The 14,834-nt window shown below is 38.7% G+C and overlaps 1 protein-coding gene across 2 annotated transcripts in view; it reads right to left on the bottom strand.

Annotated features, from left to right (window-relative positions):
• The window catches only part of KIAA2026 (KIAA2026 ortholog), a 52,609-nt gene that overhangs the window by 11,817 nt on the left and 25,958 nt on the right, over positions 1 to 14,834 (bottom strand). For both annotated transcript variants that reach the window (XM_056514118.1, XM_056514117.1), the window contains one exon: positions 5,653 to 5,768. In XM_056514118.1, coding sequence (XP_056370093.1) covers positions 5,653 to 5,768 — 116 coding nt within the window. The remainder of the gene's footprint in view (positions 1 to 5,652; positions 5,769 to 14,834) is intronic.

Below are 14,834 nucleotides of genomic sequence, written 5' to 3'. Positions count from 1 at the left end.
TTAGCAAATGAATAAACAGATTACAGCAATTAACACCTTGTGTGGAATAGAATCTAGACTATTCAGGACCTAACTCTTATGACAGTAACAGTAATATCTTAAATTCACTCATTGTTTTGCACTACTTTAACAGTTGGTTTGGATTGAATGCAGCAATGGCAAGCTGCTCTCATTGAGATGGACAAGGAGGAGCCAAGAATGATGGCTACCAGTCACAGCTGATAGGGTATGAGCCTTCCCAGTCAACTATTCCACCCCCGCTGAATGAGGCAGAAGGGCAGGTCTAGGGGATGGCAACTGGCTTCAACCAAGAGCCCAGATCAACAAGCAAGTTCCTGGTGCTGTAGCAGATCGGAGATCAAACTGGGAAGTCAATTCAAAGTTTAAGATCAGGACCAGGTGCAGTGATGGCTGCCAGGGTCAGGACCCAATTGAGTGATTTCTGGGCAGCTCCACAGTGATGATGCAGATAGAAGGTCAGTCTGAAGGTCAGTCCAGATCAGTAGGATCCATGGCCAGGCACAGTAACTGCTGTAGCTGCACTGGGAACTGGCACATCTGCAGTAGAGATTGAAGATTGCAGAATGACCAGAAATGGGGATCCTGGGTCCATGGACAGGTGGCATAGACAGACAACCAGGTGGGGCTGCTAAGGGTCAGTGAGATCTAGCTGTTTACTCCCAGTTTTGACACTCTTACTAAGAGCAGACATTGAAGCCTGTATGAAGATGTAGTGTGGATGGACTTCATCCTTCTCATAAGGATTTTGAGCTTGAAGCCTAGATATGCAAGAACTATAGGAGCACTAGGGAACTATGAGGGAACTACTACTGTACTGAAGTTTCTGGATATAATTTCCATTTCTCTTTTGAGGACCTTCTGCTGTGAGGCCAGTGAACAACTGTAATCAGTGGGCACAAGTAACTTTTCATTTTAAATCTTGCCGCTACTCAAATACAATTCAATATTGTACTGTACTCTGTCATAATCTTGATAAGACTGGAGGACCTTCCAAAAGGGAAAGAAAAGGATTTTGATCATAAAGCCTGCTGCTACTAGTTAAAGACAATAACAAGGAAGGAAGGAAAACTCCAGACTCTTATTCCATACTGTGGCATCTGGAGGAAGAAGTGCTGCCCTGCCCTTCATAGCTTAGAAGTTAAACACTGTTATTCAATTAGATGTCAGTAACTTGCTGAGACACTCTATAGACAGAGCAATGGTAGGGAGACTTAAGCAAATTTTGCTCAATTGCTTTTTCCCTATTACATAACACCTTTCTACACCACTGTCACTGGTACTACATAACTGCCTAGCAGCTGCATAATGAATCAGACCAAGACAGTGACCTAGAATCCCTCATCCATTTTTCTGTCCTCCCCATGATTTGTGAACATCGTTCTTCAGACGGACCTGGTCTCTGGTATACTATGTGTATGTCCAAACAGTTATGTCATGGAAATACTCTGCTTTCCTTGTTGAATAAACTAGGATTGCAGCCTAAAACATACATACTAAAAACATGAGTTGAATTCAGTTAATTTCAGAAGTTGCACTTCTGAATGCATGCTTCCAAGTGCATGCTTCTATAGCTACCAGCACACACATATCTCAACTACCCTGTTCCAGACTATTTACTCCTATCAGTCACAGCTCATATATAGTATTTAACACACTTTGCACAACAGTTGTGTGTTCTATAACCACATCAATGCATCACTGGCAACAAACAGAAGGTGGAAGTCACCGTGTGGCTAGAAAGTTATGATCTTCTTGCCATTACTGAAACTTGGTGGGATGTGACTGGAGTGTGACTATCGATGGCTTTGGGCTCCCCAGAAGAGACAGGTGAGGAAACAGAGAGGCAGAGGGGTCATCCTCTACATCAGGAAGTAGACCGAGTGTGAAGGGCTGTCTCTGAAGAACAGCCATGAGCAAGTCAAAAGCCTGTGGATGAGAATCAGGGACCAAGGCAACAAAGGGAACCTTGTGGGTAGTTTCAAGTACAGACTCCTGATCAGAGGGACCCCATTGATGAAACCTTCTTGTTCCAGCTACAGGCAGCATCATGCTCACAGACTCTGGTTTACTGGGGCACTTCAACCATCCCAAAATCTGGGATCTTGCTATGCTGCTGGGAAAGCAGCATAGCAAGCTACAGGCAAGGAGACTCTTGGAAAGAAGGAGGGATACCTTCTGGAGCCAAGGAATAGACTGCAGCCCTACCAGAGGGGATAAAATCCTGTATCCGATGGGCGACAATTGAAGTGAGCTGGTCTCAAACATCAAGATTGGAGGGAGTCTGGACTGCAGTGATCATGCATTGGTGGAGTTTGCAGTCCTGAGGGATATGGGCCAGGAGAGGAACAAAGTTAAGCCTCTGAACTTTAGGAAAGCAGAATTCCAGCTCTTCAAGGAGATAGCCAGTGAGATCCACTGGGAGACTTCTCTTAGGGAAAAGGGAGTGGAACAGAGCAGGCAGATCTTTAAGCAAGTCTTCCACAGAGTGCAAGAGCTGGCAACCCCTAGGAGCAAGAAAGTACGCAAGGAAAGCAAGGGAGCAGCAAGGCTGAGTAGAGAACTGCTAGTCAGACTGGAGGGGAAGAAGCAAATGCACAGGCAGTTGAAGCTGGGATGGGTGGCCAGGAAGAGCTTGAAGAGATCAAGTTTGGTTGTCCAGGGTCAGGGTGAGTAAATTCAAGACAAAACTGGAATTGACCTTAGCAAAGGACACAAAGAATAACAGGAAGGGATTCTACAGGCACATTAACCAAAAAAGGAAGGCCAAAGAAGGTGACCTCCTCTGACGAATAAGGGTGGAAAATCGGTAACAATGAATAAGGAGAAGGCTGAGGTACTCAGCTTCTTGTTTCAGTCTTCAAGGGCAGCATTTCTTCCCAAACCTCTTGAGTGGATGGACAGCAGGAAGGAGACTAGGAGAATAAAGTCCCTCCCACTGTAAAGATCAGGTTCGTGATCACCTGAAGCATGTGAATGTACAGAAGAGAGGGAATTGTCTATTGTATTTGTCAAGCCACTCTCCACGATATTTGAAAAAATCTTGGCAGCCACGTGAAATCCCAGGTGGCAAGAAAAAGCAAAATACTGTACCCATCTTCAAAAAAGGTAGAAAGGAGGACCCTGGGAACTACTGATCAGTCAGCCTCACCTCTGGTGAGGAAGATCACAGAACAGACCATCCCAGAACCTGTGCTAAGACACAGGTAGGTGACTGGGGACAGCCAGCACAGCTGCACCAAGGGCAAGTCCTGCCTGATGAATTCAGTGGCCTTCTTGGATGGACTGACTACATCAGTGAACAAGGGAATGGCTACAGTCAATTGACTTCTGTACAGGCATTGACATGGTCCCTCCACAACATCCTTGTCTCTTAAATTGGAGAGACTGAGATTTAATAAGCAAAACATTAGATAGATATGAAATTGGTTGGATGGTGGCATCCAGAAGGTTGTGGTTAATGGCACAGAATCCTGATGGACATCAGTGACAAGTGAGGTCCCTCAGGGGCCCATACTCCGACCAGAGTTATTTAATATCATCACTCATGTCACAGACAGGGGGATCAAGTGCACTCTCAGCAAGTTTGCAGATGACACCAAGCTGAGTGGTGCAGCTGACACATCTGAAGAATGGGATGGCCAGAGGGACCTGGGCAAGCTTGAGAAGCAGCTCCATGGGAAAATCTCATGTGTTTTAACACGGCCAAGTGCAAGCTGCTAAACCTGGGTAGGGGCAATCCCCAGTCTCAGCACGCACTGGGGATGAACAGATCAGAGCAGCCCTGCCCAGAAGGACTTGGGGGTGCTGGTGGGTAAGAGGCTGGACATAACCCAGCCATGTACACTCACAGCCCAGAGAGCCAAACGTGTCCTGGGCTGCATCCAGAGCAGTGTGGGCAGGGCCAGGGAGGGGATTCTGCCCCTCTGCTATGCTCTGCTCTACTCTGGTGAGACCTCACCTGCAGTGCTGCATCCAGCCCTGGGGTCCCAGCACAGGAAGGACATGGAACTGTTGGAGGGAGTCCAGAGGAGGCCACCAAGATCATCAGAGCACATACCTCTCCTCTGCAGAAAGACTGAGAAGGATTGGTCAGCCTGGAAAAGAGACAGCTTCAGGGAGACTAATTGCACCCTTCCAGCACCCTTCAAAAAAGCTGGGGAGAGAGACTTGTACAAGAACTTGTACTGCGAGGACAAGGGCCAATGGCTTCAAATTGAAAGCAAGTAGGTTTAGGTTAGAAATTGGGAAGAAATTCTGAAGTGCAACTCTGGTGAGGCACTGGAACAGACAGTCCAGAGAAGTTGTTGAAGCCCTATTCCTGAAAGGCAAGATTGGATGGAGGTTTGAGAAACATGGTCTATGAAAGAAAGCCCACAGCAGGGAGATTGGAACTGGAACTTTAAGCTCCCTTCTAATCCGAACCATTCTATGATTCTGTGATTCAGACAAGAATACTGAGCACCAAACTATTCCACAAGAGAATTTACAAAAAGAGTAAAACTGTAAACATTGCATACTGGAAAACTAAATTCTTCCTGACAGTAATACTATCTGCCATGTTTCTAGAAGGATTCTGAATTGTGAAAGACAGGAAGAAATTAACAGCTAAGAAAAATGAACAGGAATGAAAATAGAAAGGAACAGAAAAGGCCCAAAACTTGTACTTGGGTCCATTATTTAAAGCAAAATATTCAACAATGTCCCAAATTTCCAAATAAGAATTTCAATCCATGCATGATATTCACAAAACGAGCTACTGAGAAACCAATTTAATGTCTTTGGTGTTATGCTGTTGGGTTTTTTAAACCTAACACCTTTTACACTTTTCAGCATTAGCTCTGCAACACATAACAGTGTAATTTGCTTCCTTCACACTCAACATTTAAGAAGCAGCCTCTTTTCCTAGCCTTTGTCACAGAGTTCAAGCCTCTAATAATTCCTTGCTTTTTAACTGTCTACGTAGCAAAACTAAGGTATGATTATAGCAACAGCTGTAGGTTCAAGAGGCAAGAATGGCACTGAGCTTCAAGACAGTATCTAATGTCTCCATGATTTGTAACCAGAGTAGCACCTTCACTGTTACTAATACTTGCACTTTAAGAGATCTAAACTTGTCACTACATCATTCATATTCCTCTGACATATCTCGTTTCAGATGCATTTCTAATTTACTGGATTACAAAGACCCCAAAACAGTATTTCAAGAATTGCTCTGTGGAGAATTCATTAACAGTTAATTTAGGTAGCTTTATATAGTAAGTAATCAGTGTTCTAAGAAGCCCTGGTACAATTCTGTAGAGAAAGGTTTTCAGCATTTCTTAACCAAATAAGCAGCAATACAAATCCTAGCTGTACTGTGATATACTACTGATCAGCATGCTTAAGGATTCTAGAGTGTTTTAGAGGAAAAAAACACTAGCAGGTTAAGCTCAAATTCTTTTGGAGACAGTAACTTTGGAATACAAGATACTTCCTCCAATTAAGGAACTGACAGTGCCTCACTCCTCTCGTCAAACTATTTTAATTCTATTTATTTAAGAAGCTAACTTATTGATCAGTTTTTAGAAGGTGAATTTTGTTCTGTTTTTCATCCCATGCACCACTGTTGAAAAAAAAAGAGCAGGTAATTACCTGTTTCTTTGAAATGCTTTAATTAGCTTTGGTTCCCATGGTAACAGTTCATTAAGCAGTCGTAACAACGTACCATGCAATTCCTTTACTGCTTGCTTCCGATGGTACCATCTTCCCTGAAAACATAAATTGCATTTATTTATTATTGCATTAGACCTAAATCTTGTTAAACTGTATTCGTACTACAATAATCCTGGTACACTGCTATAGCACATGAGGAAAACAACTGGAAGAAAAGATTAGAAACTTTCAGAGTTACATCCACCCATAACCTATGTAGGACATTATCACTTTTATTTTAATAATACAGATGGATAATGTCCTACTTGGAAAAGTAATACTGCATGGACACTCACTTTTTACAGGTCAAAATTAAAACCGAAACAGGATTTACAAATACACCATGCGCTTAAAATTACGTAAATGAGTAAGTAGCATAGGTAGTAATCCACTCAGGTCAGGAAAATCAACAACATATGTACCCTTTTCTGAGTTAAAATTTTTACAGAAAATCTCACCATAATCTTAATTAAGAGAAGTGGTATAAATTATAACATCATTATTCGCAAAAGAAACCTTACTACAATTTTCAAGGATATAAATTCCACCATTTTTCCATTACATTTTATTTGAATGTAATGGAAAAATGGTGGAATTTATATCCTTGAAAATTGTAGTAAGGTTTCTTTTGCGAATAATGATGTTATAATTTATACCACTTCTCTTAATTAAGATTATGGTGAGATTTTCTGTAAAAATTTTAACTCAGAAAAGGGTACATATGTTGTTGATTTTCCTGACCTGAGTGGATTACTACCTATGCTACTTACTCATTTACGTAATTTTAAGCGCATGGTGTATTTGTAAATCCAGAACTTCAGCAAATTTGTCTTTTATGAAGCAACACACTATGCAGTAAAGTCTGATCTTCCAACATAAAATCCTTTAAGCTTTTAATTCAAACATAAAACTAAAAAGTAAAAAAAGTCTTATATTCATGTTTTCATAAATCTAGAAAGTATGAACAAGGAGAGAAGACATAGGGAAATGACAACCATGCTGGCCATCAATGCTGCAGAATGCACCCCTTTTACATATTTCTTCCCAAAACTTTTTTCTATAGTTCATTGTATAAAAGACTGAACAATGCATATATATGTAGCTGTTATAAAAGAGATGTGGTATAGTACTTCTGCCACCCTTCTAACTCTGTGCATTTTACGTAAATGAAGATTTTAGCTCTTGACTGGTAAGAGAAAATGTAGAACAGTAAAGAGATTATGGTTCGGCAAGAAAAAGAAGCAAGACTTGGGAACTTACTTATTTCATACACATATTTAGCTTTTGATAATGCACATATTCTTCACAGCTTCCTGTGGTCTAGCACACCAAGAAAGGTAAGGCAGGAAAATCTGGATAAAGCTTGTCACAGCTGCCTTTCAGCAGTCTACAAGAATGATCTTCCTAAGGACTTTGGACAATCCCTCTACACATTTCAGTAGATCTCTCCAATGTACAGCAAGATCACACAGGTTGAATGCTTGTTTGAAGATGGGGTATCTATTTTTTTATGGATAATCATTTACATGTTACATAACAAAACAAATAGTTATCTTCATTCTTCAATTAAAATTACAAAAGCAAAGATTTTAAGTAGGATTATTATGCCACATTGCCACATAATGATTAGTGTTGAATACACAGATAAGCCAGTAAATTGTATTACAATTTCCTTCACTTGTGACCAGTCACATGCATAAAACCTGTCACTAATCACTACAACAAAAACCAGACCTTGTGCATACCAAAGCCTACCAGGGTATTTGGTAACATCTCTTAATGTCAGCAATTCACAAAATTAATTGTTAACATACAAAAGAATATTACATGCACAGATTTATTTTTCTTGTAAGAAAAACAAAACATTTTGCAGACTGTTTTAAAATAATGTATTCATATACTAAAGAGCATTAATGCATTGTCGCAAGACAAAAATCAAATAGCAAAAATAAACAAAGTTACTACTATTGTGAAATAGAAGTGATGTACATGCAGTTAATATAGCAAAGAAAATGTGTGAAAATATAATATTAAAAGATATGAAAAATCATTACAAAGTAAAAATCCCAAGAAATTATTAATTTCTGAGCTCAATTTGTCTTCAAATAAGATCTTAGCTTAAATAGAAAAAAAAATAGCATTTATAATAAAAAAGTATCAACTGACCACTGAACAAATTTGAAGTGGCAACTGTTAGGCAGCCAGCACATGTACAATGTTTATCAAGAAGAGACTTCAAGAGTTTACTGACTTCATTAATTCTTCACAGAAAACCAAAAATGTTACTTTGCTCTCTGCTTACAAAAACAAACATAAAAAGCTAGCCAAGTCTTGTCCTGTAATTTCACAGCTAGCTCTAGCTGGAGGACTGTCTCTAGTGATGTCCCCAAGGGTTCAGCACCAGTCCAGTAACTTGTTCATCAGCGTCTTGGATGAAGGGGCAGATGCCTCCTCAGTGACTTCACCAATGACACAAAGCTGGAAGGAGTGGCCAGTACCCCAGAGAGCTGTGCAACCCTTTATAATTACCTCAACAGGGTGGAGAAACAGGCAAGTATGAGGAACCATACTTCCAAGTAATTTAGATGAAAATTTTATAGCAACATAATTTTTTAAAAAATTATTTCCTTTTATCCCAATTACTTATTTTTCTTAGTGGGGTTTCGGAATTGACAATAAACCTGTTAATGGAAGCATGAACAAATTTTAGCCATGGGAAGACACTTTTTTCCTCATAAGTAGTCAGGACAGAACAAATACAGGCCAAAGAAGACTGGAATTTGAAAAAAATCCTTATCTTTTAAATTATTGTGATTCAGTTGGTTTTCTGAGTAAATATATAAATGCTAGATGTTATTATTCCTTAAATATCAAACAGTAAAAACAGGCACATAAAAAAATTTATATAATCTTAAGATCCATCACTACAAAATTTAGCATTTCTTCTCACATGCAATTTGATTCTCTAGCAGAGTCTTATGTGTGTCTTTTAATCAGGGGGGGAAAGGCAAATCAATAATTGATAAAGATGTGGCTTAACTCCTTAGTGCATAGCTACCTACTGATTTCTATAGATGATAAGCTTGTTTACAACAAGTGTCTGTGTTGTAAATTCTCAGAAATACCAAATCATATAGTATAAGAGATCAGCAACAAATGGAAGCTTAGGAGGTTCAAGCTGGACCTCCAAAGATATATATTCATCAGAATCATGCAGCACTTGTTCCCTGGGAAAAGAGGCCAACCCCCCCTGGCTACACACTTCTCTCAGGCAGCTTGTGGTCTCCCCTGAGCCTCCTCTTCCTCAGGCTCAACACTCCCAGCTCCCTCAGCTGCTTCTTACAAGATTTATGTTTCAGACACTTCAACAGCTCCATTCCCCTTCTCTGGTCTTACTTCAGCACCAAATGTCCTTCTTGCAATGAAGGGCCCAGAAGTGAGCACAGGATTTGAGGTGTGCCATTGGCCTTCTTGGCCACCTGGGCACTGCTGGCTCATGTTCAGCTGCTGTCAGCAGCACCCCCAGCTCCTTTTCCTGTGGCAGCTTTGCAGCCACTCTGCCCCAGCCTGTGGCACTGCCTGGGGTTGTTGTGACCCAAGGGCAGGACCCAGCACTGGCCTTGTTGAGCCTCACACCACTGGCCCTGGGCCATGATCCAGCCTGCCCAGATCCCTCTGCAGAGCCTTCCTTCCCTCCAGGAAATCAGCACTCCCACCCAGCTTGGTGCTGTCTGTGAATTGACTGAGGGTGTCCTTGACCACTGAGAATGATATTAAACAGAATACTTGAAACTACTTGTTTCAAGTAGTGACAAACAAGACACTATTTTTTTCTGGAAACACAATATAAGGTATTAACACAGGAAAATAACAGAAAAGGACAAGATAACAGAAAAAGGACAAGACAGAGAAGTATAAAATGTGACTTTGGGCTGTGTCAAGTTAAAAGTAAATTTCAAAAATACAAACACAATAAAAACACATTTTAGAAATAGGCTGAATGCTTCCATATAAATGTGGAGAGACATTCAATACATTCAACTGAAAACTTACCTTTTAAAACAAGGTTTCTGACATCCAGAGCAGCTAGGAAATGCTGACTCCACTCTCTGTGATCGATGCCGCAACACACACTATTCTGGCATACTTATCATGGAACCCCAAAGCAGACTGGAGCCAGGATATTGATATATTTTTTGCTTTTAAATAAACACACACACACAACACCACAATATTATGCAGTTTTATAAGATTGTCTGTAATCTTTACTTTATATCCAAGGGACATGAAGTAAAGAAAATTAGCAATCTTATAAAACCATGCAATATTGTTGAAAAGGGGTGGTGGTGGAGGGAGAAAACTTACCCTTAATAGGCCTGCTCCATTCTGCTGCGGGGTTCTGTGGTATGTGTGACATCACCACCTTTTCTAGTGATGTCACACAGAGAGGGAGTGGGTGATCTCCAGCTGCTTTGGACAACAGATACCTAAAGAAGAGAGATCAGAAACTTTTTCAAATCATATATGGTTTAATGTTGAATGCTCTTAATAACTAATTTATGGGCCAAATACTACAATTTCAAATACTACAATTTTGACTGAATAAGAATGCATGACAAGATCATGTATTCATGTATGCAAACTCATCTATTGCTGAAAGTGTTATAATTTTGAAAATGCTTCGAGTTATCTTCTACAGTAAAAGTTCCTGAAAGTCAATATCTTTTATTTTACTTTCAGCAACATCATTCTGAACATGATAAATATATATATCAACAGCTAACCAACTTCTGATATTCTCTGAAGACTGACTTAGAGCCAGGAAGAATGACTTGTAGTAAATTATAAAACAAATTCAGCTATGATATCTCTAAATCAATTTTATCTTTGAGCATTTACTAGCAACTAATGAAAGGCGCTGACTCCAGCATGCACTTCCATGACCTAGATATCGGACAACACAAAGTTATATCCTGCTCTCTCACTTCTCCTACAAGCAAATAAAGTAAAACAAACTAAAAACAACACCACCAAAACAAAGTGCAGTACATTTCCTGCTACCAAGACTGTCTTTGTCTCGTGATTTAGTTCATTACTATGAAATGGTTTTCATTCAGATGTTTAGTCACATATTCTGATTTTTTTAGGCAAAATTAATATACAATCATCACTGTGTTGATCAATATACCACATTAAAAAACCATAAAAATATATATAAAAATATATAAACCACAGAAATACAAGAGAAAGTTTATCAGCATGGACTTACTGTTGAACTCACACCAGTGAAATCATCCAGCACTGAATTGTCAAGTTTTACTCCTCCATTAGAAGAACTTCAAAGTTATTATCTGACTTACACTTCTGGAACTTACAAAGAAATTGGATATATGTAGTATCTTAAACTATTTACACAAAGTCTATGCCTTTTAAGTTGTTAAGATTTTACTTAACTCCCTCTCATATAGCTGAGCATTTTTATCTTCTGAACTCTGGATATACAAGTGTTTCTATATTCTTCAGATGAGCATCTTAAAGGCAGCTATTTTGCTAGTACTGTGTGCTGATAGGAATGCCTAGAATTATTTCTTCAAAACAACATACTAACTGACCAGAATCCAAAGCATCGTGAAATGTTCTGAATACATAGTAGTATTTCTGTGATGAGTACACATTAATCTTTGATGCAGAACCTACACTTTCACATTTGGAACTGTAGAAAGGTTGTGTGGCAAATGTACTTTAAAGAAAACTTCTCCAATAAAATACATTAATGGAGGTTTAGTCAGTCACACACGGAAAGGCATGAAAGATCAAGAGAAAACAGTTGTGAAAAAAGTAGACAACAAATACAGAAAACTGGACAAGCTAAGAAAAACTGAAGATTGTGACAAAAATATTGAATGCTAGTGAGATAAGCCAAAGTTAAAAATATCAGAGAAGGCAAATATCGTGGAGAAGATTCAAAAAATTGAAGGCTAAAATTGACCTTATGCATTCATATTATACAACTAATTATTTCAAGTATTTTAGGCTCATATTAGTGTTTTTAAGAAATGCAGGCAAGACACAGAGAAGCAATAACAGTATTTGGAAGTGTCTAAAGTACAAACCAAGTGTTCAGGACAAGGTCCTAAAAAGAGAGTATGTTAGATACCTTATATATGAAGATACTTATTACGCTAGAGAAAGCCTAGAGAAACTAGGCCTAAATTAAAAGAAAATGTTTCAGCTGTAAGACTTGAAGTGTTTCTATTAATACCCTTGAACCCTAGTATTAATTGGTATCTCTTTTACTGTAGCTCACTTTACCTGCAGTTTAAACCTGCAAATGGGTGTGCACACATGGATTTCTCAGATTATAGCATTTTCTGTCTTACATTTATGTAAATACAGTAATACTGATGAAAAGAAGTGTAACTGAAAATCCTTTACATGCAAAACTCTCAAGCATGGTGCATATTTCACTGGGGAGGGAGGAAGTGGTCAGGACAAGAGGAGGCAGGAATGGGGAGAGGAAGTCAACCTCTGAGTAAAAATGAATAAGATTTAACCCAATAATAAAAATGTTTCCCTAGGCCGCAAACAAGTAGATTTTTCCACTTCACTGTTTGCAAAGTTGAGGTCTGAATGCATAAAATATTAGTAAGAGCCCTAAACTATTTTTAATAGTTCTTTGAGTTTCTCCTGAGGGGAAGTTCTTCAGAAGTCCCTGTAGATTCTTGTCTAAACAGTTTCCCTGCCAAACATTTTCAAGCATATGACAATATTTCCTATTTCTTAACTGAAGAGAAATTGAATATTTAATAAACCTGTAAAAGGAACCTTTTTGCATATTTTTTTTTCATGTATTAACATATTTTAAAAAGAAAATGTAGCAAATCAATGAAAAACCTAGGAAGCAGTCTCCTAGTTTAGATACTTACATCTCATGAACAAATTTAACAGCAGCTTATTTGGAATCTCATAAAAAAACAGACAAGGGAAGTATGTTCCACCCTGGATCAATATATTTCTTTAATAGCCCACAAATTAATTTCTGTCTCAAGTTCTAAATATTTCGGACCTAAACCAGTGTGTTTTTCAGGTGTACTCCAAAACACATACTTTTGCAGGTGTATTCGCAGGTGACTTAATGCTGCAGAAAATTTGCTTTCTGGCCTTTTGACTTACCTGCCTAAAGATAGACAAAGGCATTCAACCATCTCCTTAAAAGCTCCAGGAACAATAGCAGAACACAAAACCTTTAAAAGGGAGGATTTTACTCTTCTATTAAGCCAAGAATATCGGTGCTACAGACCTCTGTCAAACAATAAAGGCAACAAACAAACAAACAATAAAGCCTTTCCTCCAAACCATAATTAGTGGCTACCTTGTAGTGTCCCTTGACTAAGTAATTCTCCTTCCCTTAATCTTTGTCTGACTTTTCTCTCTCTCTAGGGACGATTTAGTCTCCTGCTCAGGAAGGTACTGCCCGCTATTCATTTTAATCTCCTCAGCTTAACTGTGGGAATCCTGGGCTCCAGCCTCCCTTCTCACCCCCTAGACAGCTATGCATCTATCCATCAGACCTAGAGGGCATGATTCAGATCCAATAGTGCTACCAAAATAAAGTCTTGAACTTCAGGAGTTCAAGAAATCTTCCCATGTTCATGTTAAAAACCTCACTCATTTTACTGCAAATTGAGCTAGCACCAGCAAAAAAAGCCCTAAATTCATGATTATATGCAAGTACCTGCAGTCCTGTCACTTTTATACTACACAATGCCAAGAAAGGCTTGAAAAAATTAAAAATAAATTAAAAATAAATTTCTGCTATGATATGCAACGGTTAAGTACATACAATAGATCAATTAAGCAGCTTAATTAACAGTTTCATATACATACAAAAAATTACTTCACATCACATGAGAGGTGGACTATCTGAAAGGCAGTAAGAAGATTTCCATTCACACTGCAAGTCCCACTGATTTGACCAGACAGAGAAGACCTAGGGAAAAGTGAAATCCAAAATGCCAGAGACTGATAGTTGCTATCCTGTGCAGTGATCTGACACAATGCATTACTTTCCTGCCTCTTCTCATAAAAAAACAAAATCCCATATTAGACAGAAGTCTTTATGGAATCCTAAATATACTAGCAAAATGCTTCTCCATCATGTGTTTGTCAAAATTATTTTTTCAGCAATACCACTGCAAGTGTGGAATTAAGCTACTTCGCATATCTTGGTCAATTTGCTAGTTATATAAAATTTCTAGGAGTCATTCAACAGAATGACTATGTAAATGATATATACAGTCAAAATTTCAAAAAACAAACAAGAACTAAAAACACAATAAAATATCAATAGAATTTTTAGCAAGTATGTTCTTCTACCTCAGGTTTATAATTGTCTACTGACTGCTTGTAATTTCACCTACACCTTATCTATGTAAGTATTAGCAACAAAAGAGACCTAATTTCTACTAGTATCTCATTTTCATTGTTGTAGATCCTGTTTTTCTTCTATTGGTTCAACCTTTACTCTAGTTTTTAAAATTAAAGGATACAGCCTCACATGTCCTAAGTAATGTACAAGAGCTAGAAGACATTCTAGATTAAACATTCCTTAGGGTCTCAGCCTTTCACTAGGCAATGCACAAACATTAAACTTTAAGTCCTTTAAGTCCCCTTTCTGCACCTTTCACATTCTTATTTCCAGTCAAGTACATAAACAATAGCAAATCTGACTGATTTCTTCTCTCCCTCTGGCTATGTAATATGTGGTGAGGAGAGGAATCATTTAGTAACTGAAGGAATAGACTTTTTGGAGCATCCCAATAGTAATATCATAAAACTTCACCTGCTACACAAAGGTGCTTTTCCTGTCAAAATCAGTCCTACTTTCTTTTTGCTCGTAGACAGCCATTTCTGTTCTTACAAATGACCACTTAACCTGTAGCAGAATACAAGCACAGGTATTTATGAAAGTCTATGATAAATTGCATTAGAAAACTGGTCTGGCTTACAGTTACAATTAACTGGCAAAAACAGATTTATCACAGTCTAACTCTCAGAGTTAGAGTTTATCACAGAGTCTACCTCTCACCGTGCAATGGAACAAAGAATTTCCCCAGCCTCGT

This window comes from Oenanthe melanoleuca, chromosome Z (assembly GCF_029582105.1).
Source record: "Oenanthe melanoleuca isolate GR-GAL-2019-014 chromosome Z, OMel1.0, whole genome shotgun sequence".
NCBI lineage: Eukaryota > Metazoa > Chordata > Aves > Passeriformes > Muscicapidae > Oenanthe > Oenanthe melanoleuca.
The sequence above is the reverse complement of the archived record's forward strand: the minus strand, read 5'-3'. Positions and strand labels throughout refer to the sequence as shown.